Consider the following 17541-nt stretch of genomic DNA (forward strand, 5'->3'; position numbering starts at 1 on the left):
TCCCTTTAAAGAACAAGCGGCTCTTGGGGGCTTTTCCCCAAAGAGGGAGAAGGGACTGACTGGCCGAGTCAGTCCCTCCTCCCTCCTGCGGGCTTTTGTGGGAGATGGGGGAATTCCCCCACCTCCCGCAAAAGCAGGCAAAAGCCGCACGCTCTTTAAAGGGGCTCCGCGGCTTCTGCTGGCTTTTCTATGGGGGGGGGGGATTCCCCCACCTCCTAGAAAAGCCTGCAGGAGCCGCATACCCTTTAAAGAGCAAGCGGCTCTTGGGGGCTTTTCCCCAAGGAGGGAGAAGGGACTGACTGGCCGAGTTAGTCCCTTCTCCCTCCTGCAGGCTTTTGGGGGAGATGGGGGAATTCCCCCACCTCCTAGAAAAGCCCGCAGGAGCCGCGCACCCTTTAAAGAGCACGCCGCTCTTGGGGGCTTTTCCCCGAGGAGGGAGAAGGGACTGATTGGCCGTTTCACTCCCTTCTCCCTCCTGGTCGAAAAGCCCGCAGGAGTCATGTGGGGCTCCTGTGGGCTTTTGCGGGACGTGGGGGAATTCCGCCACCTCCCGCAAAAGCAGAGAGAAGGTCTTGGAGTAGCGCACAGGCTGCGTGCAGCCTGTTCGCTGCTCCCAGAGCTGCGAGGGGGGGGTGTCATATTTTTTTCCTTGATTTCCCCTCCTGAAAACTAGGTGCGTCCTATGGGCCGGTGCGTCCTATAGGGCGAAAAATACGGTATATAAAACATAATAAAGCATCAAACCTTTAAAACATCCTGATACAGGGCTGCCTTCAGATGTCTTCTACAAGTTCCGTAGTTCTTAATCTCCTTGACATCTGAAGGGAGGGCGCCACTACCAAGAAGGCCCTTTGCCTGGTTCCCTATAACTTTGCTTCTCCCAGTGAGGCAAACCACCAGAAGATCCTCGGAGCTGGACCTCAGTGTCCGGGCTGGATGATGGGGTAGAGACACTCCTTCAGGTATAAAGGACTGAGGCTGTTTAGGGCTCTAAAGGTCAGCACCAACACTTTGAGTTGTGCTTGGAAACGTACTGGGAGCAATAGACCAAAGAGGATCTTGGAGTGAAAATGGTCACTGTCAGTGGTGGCCAAGCGCATTTGCTTCTGCCACCTCAACCATGGGCCCTGTCAAAGAAAAATGTTGAGGGGGTAAGGAGTGCCAGTTTTCTCTTGCTCTCTGAATTTGCCACTCACTTCATCTGAATTTACCAGCTATTTACCAGCTCCATCTGGTACACAGGCTGAGACCCTACCTGCCCACAGCCTGACTCGCCAGAGTGGTGCATGCTCTAGTTATCTCCCGCTTGGACTACTGCAATGCGCTCTATGTGGGGCTACCTTTGAAGGTACTCGGAAACTGCAATTAATCCAGAATGCGGCAGCTAGACTGGTGACTGGGAGTGGCCGCCGAGACCATATAACACCGGTCCTGAAAGATCTTCATGGGTTCCCAGTACGTTTCTGAGCACAATTCAAAGTGTTACTGTTGACCTTTAAAGCCCTAAACAGCCTCAGCCCAGTATACCTGATGGAGCATCTCCACCCCCATCATGCAGCCCGGACACAGAGGTCCAGCGCTGAGGGCCTTCTGGTGGTTCCCTCCCTGCGAGAAGTGAGGTTACAGGGAACCAGGTAGAGGGCCTTCTCGGTAGTGGCGCCTGCCCTGTGGAACACACTCCCAGCAGATGTCAAGACAATAAACAACTATTTTACTTTTAAAAGACATCTGAAGGCAGCCCTGTTTAGGGAAGTTTTTAATGTCTGACGCTGTATTGTTTTTGATATTTGGTTGGAAGCCACCCAGAGTGGCTGGGGAGACCCAGTCAGATGGGCGGGGTATAAATAATAAATTATTATTATGAATGGTCTTTTTTGCCTTGCCAGTGACCATGCTGTGTGTGTGTCTTTGTTTCCTTCTTCCTCCTGAACCCCATGTCCCAGTTCCTGTTCAAAGAGTCTTGCAGCTACAGCGCATAGCCAATAGGAAGTGCTGGAGGGTGTGGCTTAATCCATAGATCATAGGATTGTTGAGTTGGAAGGGACCCTGAGAATCATCTAGTTGAACCCCCTGAGATGCAGGAATATGCAGTTGGCCTATACAGGGGTCGATCTTGCCACTTTGGTGTTATCAGCCCCACATTCTCACCAACTGAACTATCCACCAGATTAATTGGCAAAGAGCAAGTCCTTTGGGGTGAGATGTAGGGCCAGGGAGGCCTGTTTGTAATGAGGGGTGCGTGCCTCTGCGAGACCCTCTCTCCTACAAGGCTGGCCATTAAGCGGCCACAGTGTTCAGTCAAAAAGCCAGGTTGGAATACTCGACAGTGGGCAGTCGATGGGCCGGTTGACAATACAGTGGTGCCTCAGGTTAAGAACTTAATCCGTTCTGGAGGTCCATTCTTAACCTGAAACTGTTCTTAACCTGAGGTACCACTTTAGCTAATGGGGCTTCCCACTGCCGCCACCACACAATTTCTGTTCTCATCCTGAAGCAAAGTTCTTAACCTGAGGTACTATTTCTGGGTTAGCGGAGTCTGTAACCTGAAGCATCTGTAACCTGAGGTACCACTGTATTTGTCCGAGACCAGTATCCTATCCATACAGTGGTACCTCTTCTGAATAACTTAATTCGTTCCGGAGGTCCGTTCTTAACCTGAAACTGTTCTTAACCTGAGCTTTAGCTAATGGAGCCTCCCACTGCCGCCGTGCTGCTGGAGCACGATTTCTGTTCTCATCCTGAAGCAAAGTTCTTAACCCGAGGTACTATTTCTGGGTTAGCGGAGTCTGTCACCTGAAGCGTCTGTAACCTGGAGCGTCTGTAACCCAAGGTACCACTGTATTTGTCCGAGACCAGTATCCTATCCATATACAGTGGTACCTCGGGATGCAAACGGGATCCGTTCCGGAGCCCTGTTCACGTCCTGAACGGAACACAAGACGCGATGGCGCGCCTGCACGGGTCACTTTCCGCACGCATGTGCGTGACGTCATTTTGAGCGTCTGCGCATGTGCGAGCGACGAAACTCGCACTCTGTTACTTCTGGGTTGCCGTGGAGTGCAACTCGAACGCGCTCAACCCGAAGCACATTCAACTTGAGGTATGACTGTATTGTCCGTAATCCTTGAAAAGTCGGATGCAACATCAAAGCACAGCATTTTCAAGTATAGCATTCCAATGTGGTTTTTTGTTCCTAACCAGATCGCCTGCCACCAAGACCAAAGGCTCTGCAGTCTTAACTTAAACGGAGGAAGGTGAACGGAATCGGTGCCTCTCACCAGGTACAGGTTCTTAGCATCTTTTACTCTCTGTGTTGGGACTTTGGCGAGAGGAGACGAGAGCCCTGCTGCGGGAAATGTTGGCAGCCTCCACCCCCCCACCCCCCGTTGCGTGTAACAGAAGCAAACACTGGACACAGTGGAGATTGTTGGATGAAACCTGGCAGACTCTCCGCTTTGGGTGGCTGCCCTCTTTTCTCTGCTGCCAAGAGACATGCCTTCCATTTTAGAAACAAACTATCTGGCATAATAAATCTTGTTTCAGGCCCGCTCAGAGGGCTGGAGGCTCCGGGAAAAGATAGATAGCTGTATTTTGAAACTTGTTGCTATTTTGGAACCATTGTGACAAGCTGTTTTAGGATTGTTGGCGCTTCTAATTTATGAGTTCTGGCTGCATCCCTGCCTCCCATTCTGGATCCCTGTGGCATGACAAGATTATCAGCGCTGCAGATTGGACATCTCTGCCCAGTGGATCGATCAACTCATGTTTTGGTGTCAGTAGCGTTATGGCGAGTTGGACCAGGATTCAACCGCCCGCCCCCAGGAAGCTTATGGGGAGCAGAGGGCAGTGCCATAGCTTGTGGGGGCACAGAGGTTGTTGTCCCATATAGGGATCTGTTGGACCTTATAGGGAATAAACCCAGACTGAAACCAATGGAAGATATAAGGAGCCAAGTTACGGATTGGTTACAATACCACCAGTTACACGATATGCTAAAATTAGATTTAAAAAATGGGTTCTTACGATATGATACGATAATCTTTATTGTCATTGTCCCTTACAGAACAACAAAATTGAAAAAAATGTACATCAGACATTCAAAACCAACAAGCCTGCTATCCCAGCCTGTTTAGCCCCCTAAAAACTCTGATACCCCAAAATTAAATACAATATACTCCCATAGAGACTACCTTACACTGCGTTTTAAACCAAAATCGCATTTGGATAGAAACTGTTTCTCAGGCGGCTAATCCTAGTCTTAATAACCCTGTACCTTCTTCCAGAAGGCAGAAGCTGAAAGAGATAATTTCCGGGGTGCACACTATCCTTGCGCTATCTCTGCAGCTTTCTTATGACACATGGAAGCGTAGATTTGATCCAAGGTGGGAAGAGTGCACCCAATTATTCTCTCCTCAGTCTTTACTTCTTGGACCAAACCTCACTATTTGAAAGAAAATTAATACAGAATACGGATAAACAATGGTCTAAAATGTATATTTTTTTACTAGAAACAAAAGACAAGCTAGTCAAAGCTCCGGTGACACAGTTGGCAATAGATATAGGACACAACATAGACTTAAACCTCTGGGAGAAATTTTGGAAAAATGATTTGAAATTTGCTGCGTGTTACATGTTGAAAGAGAATTCTATGAAAATGATTCACAGATGGTACTTAACTCAGAGTTTGTTGGCTAAGATATATAGAACAGAATCAGATATGTGCTGAAAATGTAAAGGAATGGAGGGAACATTTTTTCATACGTGGTGGACATGTAAAAAGGTAAAAACCCCCAAACAAACGGGGAGACGATTTACAATGAGTTGAAAAAAAATATTTAGAATAACCTTCCCCCAGAGACCGGAGTTGTTCCTGTTGGGAATAGTTCAGACAGAAATTCCCAGGTGTCCAGAAAATTTATTTATGTATGCAACATTGGCGGCTTGAGTTTCGTTAGCACGAAACTGGAAAGTGACAGAGGTCCCAGGCAAGGAGGATTGGCAACTTAAGATGTTAGAATATGCAGAACTCGCAGGTTTAACACACAGAATAAGAGAGCAAGAAGAACATGTATTCAAAGCAGGGTGGAAAATATTTATTGAGTATATGAAAAATAACCGTATGCAGCTGAAAACTCTGGCAGTATTAAGATCAAAACTTCAACAGAGTAATTCATATTTGAGTGATGTAAGAGTGGAGAACTGATTAAAAAAAATATGCAGGAATGATAAATGAACCATGGAGGGAGAAGGATGGAAGTCACTGGACATATAAAACTATGTAAAATGTTTAATTTGAGATGTAAAATCGAAAATTCAATAAAAATTATTTATATGTATAAAAACAGAGGTTGTTGTCCTGGGTGCAAAATTGTTAGGGGCGCAAAATTTCAACAACCAGTGCTTCCTCAGTACAGCTGTATGCTTCCATTGCTGGGCTCTGTTGAAAACGACTTCTCCATATGAACCAGGAAGTGACCTTTGCAGACAACGGAACAACTCTTCTTTTCTGTGGATGCGGATGCTGAATGTGCATCCACACTCTATCTGTTTTCCTCCATCCGCATGGCCCCGGGCACTAGCAACCTATGCTGCACCACTGGTGGCGGGCTTGGGAGGGCTTCGGTGCCCTGGCAGGGATCACCATCAAGGATTTCTGCACGGGGCAGATGAGACCTTGAGCTAGCCTAATAAATTATCACGATGGCAGCATGGCATCACTGTGAGCAATTCAAAAGGGCAGCCCTCAGTGGAGCAGGTGTAAATCTGCAATCTTATACACCAGTGACAGGGAACCTGTTTTCTTCCAGACCTTGCTTGGCTCCCACTTCACATCTTCTCTGTCCATTGGTCATGCCGGCTGGGAGATGATGGAGATGGGAGTCCAGTGATAGCCACAGTTCCTCATCCCTACACCGTAAATGCCAGTGGCCTCCGGGAGGAGAGATGCATAAGATTGCACTGAGGAGTACCTGAGCAGCGTAAGAAAAGCACAGCATCCTCCTCAAATCTAAAAATAGATTAAAACGCCTGGGCGAATATAAAAGGGCTTTGACAAAGGATGCAGCGCCTGACAAGTCTCCCTGAGGAGCAGGTTTCGCCTTCTGAGGAGGAGCCAGTGCCATCGAAAAGGCTCTTTCTTGCTTTTGCTCTGCCCCTTTTCGTAAATTAAAAGGAATATCTGAAACGTCCTCCTCCTTCGCACACCAGCTCCTCAAAGTGGGCTAGGACAATAGAGGCTGCCCGCTATTTCTTTAATTAAACAAAAACAACCTGCACCGAGGCGTTTCCTGCAAAGTTTGGGAAACTGGGAGGCAGGGATTTGCAGGACGCTTTGTTCTTCAGGATGTGTGTGTGTGATTTCTGGTGTCTCTCCAATGTCACCAGGGGAATGCCGGCCTTTTGTTCAGAACTCCCTGAAACAGCTGTGCCTCCGCTGTTTCTGGAGAGGCACAATAGCTTCGGAAGTTGTGCCATTCTGCACGGCGTATGCACCAGTTTCTTCTCTCCCAGTCGTTTCCGCTGGTTAAATTCGCTTGGCAGGCTTTTGGGGTGCTGTAAAACAGAGAACATGGCGGCTAGACTGCTTGCGTGGGCAAACTAATACCAATAATAATAATAATAATAATAATAATAATAAATAATTTTTATTTATACCCCGCCCTTCCCGGTTCAAAAACCAGGCTCAGGGCGGCTAACAACAAATTTAAAACACTTTAAAACACTTAATTATAAAAGCAACAAAAAATACAGTATAAAAACACGAATAACAATAAAATTCAAAAATCAATTAGATAATCCCCAGGGCTAGCTGGCTGAATTGGTCCTACTTGGGCCAGCGAGGAGGCCAGGGGAGAATTAGCTGTGGGGTCTCAGAGCGGGTGATCTTCATAGAAGGGGGGGGGGGAGGGAAGAGAAGGGAAATAAAAGATCAGGCTGAATTCAAATTAAAGGCCAGGCGGAATAGCTCTGTTTTACAGGCCTGACGGAAGGAGGTTAAATCCTGAAGGGCCCTAGACTCATGGACAGAGCATTCCGTCAGGTCGGAGCCATCACTGAAAAGGCCCTGGCCCTGGTGGAGGATAGTCTGACTTCCTTAGGGCCCGGGACCTTTAAACTATGCATTACAACATCTTGTCTGTGGGATCTGCACTGAGTGCCAATCTGCTTACCTTCTGTAGCTTCAGACTAGGTTATTGGGGGTGGGGTGGGGTTCCCTCTTAAAGTCCCTATAATATCAGAAGCCTGCTCCCACAGCAGTTCACAAGATGGCTTTCAGTGGGGCTGCCCTTGGTTTGTGGAACAGCATCCCTATTAAGAAGAGACGTTTTTGTTCCAATGAGGTTTTTTTTAATAGTTGGGTGATTAAATTTCTAGGTTTCTGACCTGGATTTATATTTGTGTTGCTTTTCAACCCCTTTTTTTGTTGTGTGCTTGTAAATTGCCTTGAGACTTGACGTGAAAGATGATTAATTCATAATAATAAAAGTTACGAACTCTGCATAGACAAAAGCTGGGTGAAGCCTGCCTCTGTGAAAAAGCTATTACCTGCCTCCCTGTACTGTCAACTACAGTGGTACCTCAGGCTAAGTACTTAATTCGTTCCGGAGGTCCGTTCTTAACCTGAAACTGTTCTTAACCTGAAGCACCACTTTAGCTAATGGGGCCTCCTGCTGCTGCTGCACCACCGGAGCACGATTTCTGTTCTCATCCTGAAGCAAAGTTCTTAACCCGAGGTACTATTTCTGGGTTAGCGGAGTCTGTAACCTGAAGCGTATGTAACCTGAAGTGTATGTAACCCGAGGTACCACTGTACATTGCTGTGGGTGCATTTCGAATGCCTGAAGTAACATGGATCCTGAATATATTTTATATTGCAATTTTATGTTTTGACCACCCTGAGACCTGCAGGTATAGGGTGGTATACAAATTATGATGATGATGATGATAGTAACAACACACATTGAGGGTCTGCAGCTGTCTAGGTGAATTTCATCGCAACCAAGCTGCTATGCACTGAGCTTGAATCCTAGAACAATAGGCAGGTAGGGTCCTAGAAGGCCGCAACCTGATTGGTCTGCAGGAGCAGCCCAATCAGGCACCAGGAGGAAGTGAATCAGCAACCTGATTGGCCAGTTCCTGCAGGCCAATCGGGCTCCAGGAGGGGAGTTGAATCAGTCAATCACACGGGACCCATTGTGTAAATAATGTATATATAGCCAGAGGTTTTGCTGGAAAGTACTCGCTCACTGTTTACCATGAGCTGAAATAAAGAGCATGAAATCAACACTCAACTCCGAGTATATATCACAAGCACTCGATCCTGAGAGCTTGCAGTCGTGTCTTCCAATTGCATGCTTGCAACAAGAGCTGTGCTAGAATGTCAGCACGCTTCTCGGGCTGCTCAATGAAAGGCAGGTTTCGGATGGCTTCACCTGCTTGGCTTTTCGCTATTTTGTGCTGTGATGAGCTTCAGCAGTGGAAGCACAAATGCAAAAGCAGAGGACGCCGGGAAAAGGTAGCCAGGTGGCATTTGCTGCTTCTGAAAAGGCTGTTCCGCATGTTACACAGCAACCAATAAGACTTTGCAGAGTCCTCGCTTGTTAGGATATTTCCGTTCCACCTTAAAAGGGAGCAGGCTGTGAGTCACAGAGTCTGCGTATTTCCTGTTCACAGGATGTTTATGTTTTCTATTGCTTTCGTTTCTCTCTCTGTGTCGGAGACACTGACGCAAGCAGTCATGTCTTTCTTTGTTCTGATCAACGCTGAATAAAACTTGTAAATAATGCTCTCCTGAGTGCGACTTTTGCTGTGCATTATCTGCTGATAGAGTGTGCATGAGCTCTGGAATTTGGCAAGATATTTCAGGAAACTCATGTCACTAATTTCTGATACTGCGTGCCTATGGGAGATCGATGGATCGTCCGGCAGACGGCTTGGGGCCATGATGGACTTTGTCTCCCTGGCAGTATCCCAACATCGCTATGCTGGAAGCCCCAGCCGATCCTGAATTGTATTTTCAAATACCTTTTTGCTGCATTCACACACTTCACTGTTTTACGCCAGCCTTCCACAGCCTAATGCTCTTCGGCTGCTGCTGGGCTACACTTGCCCACCCCCCTTGCTGGCTGGGGGTGAGGGGAGTTGGAAGTCCAAAACATCTGGCAGGTAGGGAAAGGGTGGTTTAGGTGTGTAATTCGTAAATTGGTCCTTGTGTGGCGAGTTCCCGCCTCCCCCCACGGAAATATAGACACGGGACACCAAAATTTGAGGTGAATGGGTCAAATTAGGCCACAACTTTATTGATTACAGGAATTGAGTGGTATTGGCTTAGGCATTGGTCCTATCAGCTAACTGGCTTCAGCCCGCTTGGTTGAAGACCGGCAAGGGTTAACCACCAGTAGGGGGAGTCCTGCTGATGCACATCAACTAGGAGCTCCCCCGGGGTCACCGTGCGGGGGTGTGCCGTGGGCCCACACCTCCATAGGCTTAGGATGAGGCCACGCCCCCCCGGAATCCTTTACCGAACTACCCTTCGATTTTGGGGGGAAGGTGATGGCGCTTCCTCCCCCCACCCTTTCCATCTGCATAACAATACCCCTACCAATGCCTAGCCACCAATCGAGCCAAACTCGCCGCCAGTACCCACAAACCTGTATAACCAATCCCTAATCCCTGACGCAATGTCATTCAGCCAAATATCATTTCCAGCGTCTGACAGATGCACGCCTTCATCATCTTTCTGGCTCTATTTAATGCGATTGGCTCTATTTATTGCGATTGGGCAGCGACAATCCCTCCAAACCCGCCTCTCCAAAAGTGACGACCACAGAATGGTAATTCTGGGGTAAGAGGCAAACAGTTCAGCTGGAGCGTGGCAAAGAAAGAGGGCGGTCCTCGGCCGCGCCAGCCCTAAATAGGGCAGGCCACGCCCCCCGTGCCAGCCGATTGGCTGGCCGGGGGAATGACTCATGCAAGGATTCCCTTGTTATCGCGGGGGCTGTGCGTCAGCCCCCACAAGCATGGGGAAGGGCATGAAGCCCGCAATCCCACCTCCTCTTCAGTTCGGAAGTGGTTTTGGCCTAGTATCAAGCCTGGCTTCCTGGTTCCGTGATTTTCCTGGGTGATGCTGGGCAGGCATTCACTCCATTTGTATTTGTGAATTTCCATAATTTTGATGCATTGCTCAACCTCCTTAAGAGGCTGGACAGGATGAGACAATGCGAGATAAACAAACCTCTTCTAATTCCTTTTCAAGGCGGTCTTTTGTAATGCACCGAGAGCCGGCGAAGATGTGCAAAATAGATTCTGCGCGTATGCACGCAAATCGTTTGGGAAGCTCCAAAAGCTTTCTGAACAAAAGATAATGTTTCTGTCATCTCTGCCTTTGTTGCATTTCCACTTGTGTTTAAGGCTTTCTAAATACGTGCACATCTGGCAAAAGGAACCGAGCGGAAATCCCTTAGTATGTATATTGGTCATCAGACTAATCGCATTTAAAGGTCCGCTGGGCATCAGCAGAGGGCCAGAAGGCTGCCCCCCTGACACCATTACAAATTCCATGACCAAAGCTGCAAGCCAAACAGCTCCTTTCTCATCCAGAGGAAGCAGCTGGAACAAGCCCAGTTTTTAAAGTGTTAACTTTCTCCCACCGCACCTGAACTTTTATCGCGTCTCGGGCCTTGCACTCTAGGAGAGAAGGTGAATATGGCAGAGGAAGCATTTTCTACAGGGGAAAATATTCGTTTCGGTTTACTTTTTAATGCAAGCTTAATCTAATTCGCTCTTTCCAAAATAGAACAAAATCCAAACCGCACCTATCCTTCAAAATCCACGCTCCTCTGGATTTTGCAATGCAGCTGTCTGTGTGCAAGAGAAAACGTGCAGAACTGTGTACGTTAAGGAAAAGCCTTCATGAAATGCACACGTAAGAGAAAATAACACGCAGAAATGCCTTCTATTAGGGAAAACTGCTTGCGGTGAGGTAGGGAAAGGGTAAAGGGACCCCTGACCATTAGGTCCAGTTGTGACCGACTCTGGGGTTGCGGCGCTCATCTCGCTTTACTGGCCGAGGGAACCAGCGTACAGCTTCCGGGTCATGTGGCCAGCATGACCAAGCCGCTTCTGGCGAACCAGAGCAGCACACGGAAACGGCGTTCACCTTCCCGCTGGAGTGGTACCTATTTATCTACTTGCACTTTGACGTGCTTTCGAACTGCTAGGTTGGCAGGAGCAGGGACCGAGCAATGGGAGCTCACCCCGTCGTGGGGATTCGAACTGCCGACCTTCTGATCGGCAAGTCCTAGGCTCTGTGGTTTAACCCACAGCGCCACCCACATCCCAGGTGAGGTAGATATGAGGCAACAATTTAATCCTGAATGTTTCTGAGGGTTTTTTTTCCCCATTTAAAAACTTGCAGAGGGCTGCAGCAGTGTGGCGAACTGAACTTAAGATTGGTGGAAAATGAGAAAGCAAGAGAAGCTGAGATAGGGATGGGCAGATTTGTCAATCTCTGGGCTGTGGCACGGGGCTGTTTCAGCATGTCTATCGATCATGCACAGCAAAAGTATCTCTCTTCCCCACCTCGGAACTCTGGTGTGTGGTTCCTTCTCATGTGATCTCACTTCTCCCCGCATTTCCCTCCTAATAGCCCATACAAAACTGTGGCCGGAGTATTCCAACAGAGGATGCACCACGCTTTGTGCAGGTGGAAATCGCCAGAGCACTTTTCTGGAAAGTTCCCTGGATATCGTCAAAGGGATGCGCCAGGACGAATATGCTTTTGAGGATAGCTACAACATTTTTTGGGGGGTCGGGTGTGACATTAACATGTGAGAGTGCTGGAGGTGAAATAGTTAAACAGGTTACCCAATCAGAATCCAGGGGGGTGGAGTCAGAGGGACTATAAAACCAGCTCTGGGAGGGGCGAAGGAGTTCGTTCGTTGGGAGGTTGGTTGGAGTAGGAGTGAATTGGGATAGAGTCTGTGGGTAGGTTGAGTTAGTGTAGCGAAATAAGGTGAGTCAGGAACAGTTAGGAGCTAGGAAGACAAGTAAATATCTGAGAGGTGGTTTAGTGAGAGAGAGCAGGTAGCGGAAGTTATAGGTCTGGATAGGCACCCCATGATTGTAATTGACCGATACCGTTTATGAAACCACACGCTTGTTAAACTGCAATAAATAAACAGAAGTTTATGTTCCAATTTAACCCTGACTGGACTCAGTATTGTACCAGGTAGGGCCTGGGTGGTGGCAGTGAGAAATAAAGTGGTGGCACAGGGATCAATAGACGGTGAAACGTCTGGGGACCCTGTGTGATCACCACAGCGGGCCCCTCCTTGAAAATATTGCCCCTCTAGCCCACCTAGATGGCACCCCTGCTCACCTAGGAGTAGGTGAGAGACATGGGACTGATGAACCTGCCTTTCCCCAAATTGTAAGTAGCGTCTCCACCCCCATCGTTCTGCCTGGACACTGAGGTCCAGCGCTGAGGGCCTTCTGGTGGTTCCCTCACTACGAGAAACCAAGTTACAGGGAACCAGGCAGAGGGCCTTCTCGGTAGTGGCACCCGCCCTGTGGAACACTCTCCCACCAGATGTCAAAGAGAAAAACAACTACCAGACTTTTAGAAGACATCTGAAGGCAGCCCTCTTTAGGGAAGCTTTTAATGTTTAATAGACTATTGTATTTTAATACTTTGTTGGAAGCTTCCCAGAGTGGCTGGGGAAACCCAGCCAGATGGGCATGGTAGAAAATAATAATAATAATAATAATAATAATAATAATAATAATAATAATAATAATTGTAAGTGTACTTTTGACAACAAGAGTTAATTCCTCTGGACATTCCTGGCTAGTTTGTTCACTCAGGAAATGTCGGAGTTTCTTTTTAAGGCCTGCTAGGTATATTGAGGGATGCGGGTGGCGCTGTGGGTAAAACCTCAGCGCGTAGGACTTGCCAATCGAAAGGTCGGCGGTTCGAATCCCCGCGGCGGGGTGCGCTCCCGTTGCTCGGTCCCAGCGCCTGCCAACCTAGCAGTTCGAAAGCACCCTCGGGTGCAAGTAGATAAATAGGGACCGCTTACTGGCGGGAAGGTAAACGGCGTTCCGGGTGCTGCGCTGGCTCGCCAGATGCAGCTTTGTCATGCTGGCCACGTGACCCGGAAGTGTCTCCGGACAGCGCTGGCCCCCGGCCTCTTAAGTGAGATGGGCGCACAACCCTAGAGTCGGACACGACTGGCCCGTACGGGCAGGGGTAACTTTACCTTTACCTTTAGGTACATTGAAATCGATGGGAGTTAAAAAACGAAGGCTTTTGCCTGAATTGCACGCTGTCTCAGGCTCTGGATGTCAGAATGATTATAGGAGTTGGACTACAGAGTAATGAATCCTAAGCCCACTTACTTCCTAGGAGGTGAGCTCCATTAAAATCAGCATGACACGCTTCTGAGTTAAGCGAGCTGAAGGTCTGGGGGAAAGATACCTTGGTTTTGAAACCTCAAATGAAGCTAATGCCCTTTTAACAGGATTATCTCTATGAAGGAGACTGTGCGGTTGAAAAGTGCAAAAATAAAGTAAAATGGTTGGAAGTGATTATATGCTGTGATCATGTGTGCAAAAAGAATAAAATAAAATAAAATCCTGTTGTTGGTGACCTATTTTTCTTGGTAGACCAAAGCAGCTCTTCTGTTTATAGCCCTACGGAAAATAAAAATAGCTGTGGAAAATGAACACAGGGTAGCTAGGCTGACAGCAGAGAATGTACACCCATCATGTGATCTTATGACAAGGTTATGGCAACATCTGATTGGCGTGTGGCACAAATGTAGGTGGAGCCAGTAAGAATTAGGGATGGGTGCCAAGTTGGGTGAAAGGTTACCGCACTGCAGGGGGTTGGACCTACAATTCTGTGGTTCTTTTTTATGATTCTGTGCCCATTTGGGTTTCTTCTACTGCCTTAATTTTTCCAATCTTTAAGTTCAGTTCTCTACAATCACACATTAAGTTTGTGATTTGATTTCACAAAAATTCTTCAGAAAATTCAACAGCATTTCAGTCCAAACTTCTCCCAACGTACAAATTTTGTATCCAATTTCTTGTGTAAAATATCTTTTTTTTCTTTTTGGGCAAGGTACTATTTCCTGATATGCATTGTGTATGTTATTTTCACTAATGTATACATTAAATGCCACTTGTGTATGCATTCTTGTGCACATTACTTGAGTGGAGAACTACATTGCAAGATTTTGAGAAGCGCAAATTCTGGCTGTGTTCATGTCGAGGCTCACGCATCCCTAAAAAGATAAAGGGTAAAGGGACCCCTGACCATTATGTCCAGTCGTGGCTGACTCTGGGGTTGCAGCACTCATCTCGCTTCATTGGCCGAGGGAGCCGGCGTACAGCTTCCGGGTCATGTGGCCAGCATGACTAAGCCACTTCTGGTGAACCAGAGCAGCACACAGAAACGCCGTTTACCTTCCTGCCAGAGCGGTACCTATTTATCTACTTGCACTTGGACGTGCTTTCAAACTGCTAGGCGGGCAGGAGCAACGGGAGATCACCCCGGCCCGGGGATTCGTACCGCTGACCTTCTGATTGGCAAGTCCTAGGCTCTGTGGTTTAACCCACAGTGCCACGCATCCCTACCCTTGAGCTAAAAAAAGGTTACCTACTCTACCTTTATAGTCCAGTAGGCAACAACATAGGGAAGGTGAACAGAGGCAAAGTGAGGCTATTTCCTCCCCCTCTGCGACATGCTTCTTCTTCTTCTTCTTCTTCTTCTTCTTCTTCTTCTTCTTCTTCTTCTTCTTTTATTTATACCCCGCCCATCTGGCTGGGTTTCCCCAGCAACTCTGGGCGGCTTCCAACAAAATATTAAAATATAATAGTCCTTCAGATATTAAAAGCTTCCCTAAACAGGGCTGCCTTCAGATGTCCCCTAAAAGTCTGGTAGTTGCTTTTTCCTTTGACATCTGGTGGGAGTGTGTTCCATAGGGCGGGCGCCACTACCGAGAAGACCCTCTGCCTGGTTCCCTGTAACCTCGCAGGGAGGGAACTGACAGAAAGCCCTCGGCACTGGACCTCAGTGTCCGGGCTGAGTGATGGGGGTGGAGACCCTCCTTCAGATATACTGGACCGAGGCATGTCTCACTCTGCTTTCCTCCATGCATGGGACACAGCTGATGCCTATTCTGTCTCATATTGGATACAGAGCATCATCATTCCGGTAGGCGCTGTTCTCATCTGTATGGATGCGTGACTCTACCCCACGACCACACATCGGTTTCTAGAAACTTAAAGCCATGTGTTGCAATCTTGCATCTTCTATGTGTCCTTTTGTTACTTGCAACTGTGTATGAATGACCCTGGGAGGATTGATTTAGGTCAGGGATAGCCCAGGGATGGGGAACTCTGTGGGTTCGTGATATATTGTTGGACTGCAACTCCCACCATCCCTGTCTGAGTTTGATGGGAGCCTGAATAAATCTGGAACTGCTTTTAGATAGCACCACACACATCTATACATGTTTCTTTCCGTCATTGTTTCTTTCAGAGCAGCCGGGATTTCTAAATTCGTTGAGTGTGGGTTTTACATACTCTGGGAATCTCAAGGCTTGCTAGATGAGCGGCTTTTGGGATAAGCTTTTGTTAAGTTTTATCTTGCAGACTTGGTGCCTTGCATATCAAAAGGTAGAAACAGACGGCAGGCTGTCAATATCGTTGGACAAACAGCTTTGCCAAGAAGGATTTCTCCCGTTTCTTTACTTAAAAAGGGAGGCCACATGACAATCTTACTTGATTTATCGATAGTGGGGAGTCAGTGAAAATAAGAATCTTTCTTAACCTACGAGTTTCAAACTGTGCCATGATTCTACGAAAAGTTGAACAATCTGTTGCCAGAAATGATAAGCTCCTCAGAGGACCCGGTCAATAGTTGTTGTTGTTTAGTCGTTTAGTCGCGTCCGACTCTTCGTGACCCCATGGACCAGAGCACGCCAAGCACTCCTGTCTTCCACTGCCTCCCACAGTTTGGTCAAACTCATGCTGGTAGCTTCGAGAACACTGTCCAACCATCTCATCCTCTGTCGTCCTCTTCTCCTTGTGCCCTCCTTCTTTCCCAACATCAGGGTCTTTTCCAGGGAGTCTTCTCTTCTCATGAGGTGGCCAAAGTACTGGAGTCTCAGCTTCACGATCTGTCCTTCCAGAGAGCACTCAGGGCTGATTTCCTTCAGAATGGAGAGGTTTGATCTTCTTGCAGTCCACGGGACTCTCAAGAGTGTCCTCCAGCACCATAATTCAAAAGCATCAGTTCTTCGGCGATCAGCCTTCTTTATGGTCCAGCTCTCACTTCCGTACATCACTACTGGGAAAACCATAGCTTTAACTATACGGACCTTTGTTGGCAAGGTGATGTCTCTTCCAGCTTCCAAGGATCCCTTTTCTTGTTAAGACAAATGTGATGAATCCACATAAAAATGTGGATTCCATTTGGTGACGTCATCCTTTGAAACAGCCTCCCCTGGATCTGGAAGGGGCAGACAGCTTTGGAATAGCTCAAGTAATGTCGTCTTTCTGCTTGAGGAGTCAGCAAGCATCCAGGTGGAAGCGTCGGGGAAAAAGCCTTAAATAAGAGACTGGGAGAGACCAGCCAGGCATACAAAAACAGCTTTGCGAGTCTTCAGTCTGGAGATGATAGTTAAATCTGTGAGAAGTGGAGGGGGAGGGAGAAGTTTCTGAAGGGCAAGGCAGAGATGGGGCAAGGACACTGGGATGAGAGAAAGGAGAGGGATGCTGTCAGATGGTACTTAGACGGAAAGAGAGGGAAGGAATTAAGGAACTCCTGCCCAAAACACGTGGGGCTGCTTTATTCAAACCACAGATTCAGTCATAAAACTGTTCTTGGACTATTGTATGGAAGGGAATTCTTCAGCAAGATTCTTGAGCAGGTGGTCACAGACCAAATCCAGGCGTTCTTGGGGGAAACTGATCTTCTAGATCCATTTCGGTCAGGGTTCATAGGCCCAGATTTGGCTCAGAAACTGCTTTGGTCATCCTGTATGGATGACCTGTTGAGAGAGAGAATTGGAAATGTGTCCTTGTTAATTTTCCTCAACCTCTTAACATCTTTTGATACCATCAGATATCAAGGAAATAAGCAGCTATCCTACTTTCAAAAGACATCTGAAGGTAGTCCTGTTTAGGGAAGTTTATTTTATGTTTAATGCTGTACAGTGGTACCTCAGGTTACATATGCTTCAGGTTACAGACTCCACTAACCTAGAAATATTGCGTCAGGTTAAGAACTTTGCTTCAGGATGAGAACAGAAATCATGCTCTGGCAGCGCTGCAGCAGTGGGAGGCCCCATTAGCTAAAGTGGTGCTTCAGGTTAAGAACAGTTTCAGGTTAAGAACAGACCTCCGGAACGAATTAAGTACTTAACCTGAGGTACCACTGTATTGTGTTTTTAATATTGATTGGGAGCTGCCCAGAGTGGCTGGGGAAAGCAGCCAGATGGGCGGGGTATAAATAAGAAATTAATATCATCA

The 17541-nt window shown here is 47.5% G+C and overlaps 1 protein-coding gene across 6 annotated transcripts in view; it reads left to right on the forward strand.

Moving 5' to 3' along the window:
• Positions 1-17541, forward strand: part of CCDC85A (coiled-coil domain containing 85A) — a 149355-nt gene that overhangs the window by 35771 nt on the left and 96043 nt on the right. Inside the window, exon 3 of one of the 6 annotated variants that reach the window (XM_083494593.1) lies at positions 3202-3281. The exons of the other annotated variants lie outside the window; for them this stretch is intronic. Within the exon in view, the coding sequence (XP_083350719.1) occupies positions 3202-3239 (38 nt within the window). The 3' untranslated portion in view covers positions 3240-3281. The remainder of the gene's footprint in view (positions 1-3201; positions 3282-17541) is intronic. 6 annotated transcript variants of the gene reach the window in all.

The sequence above is a fragment of the Podarcis liolepis genome (genome assembly GCF_965112155.1).
Source record: "Podarcis liolepis genome assembly, chromosome: 3".
NCBI lineage: Eukaryota > Metazoa > Chordata > Lepidosauria > Squamata > Lacertidae > Podarcis > Podarcis liolepis.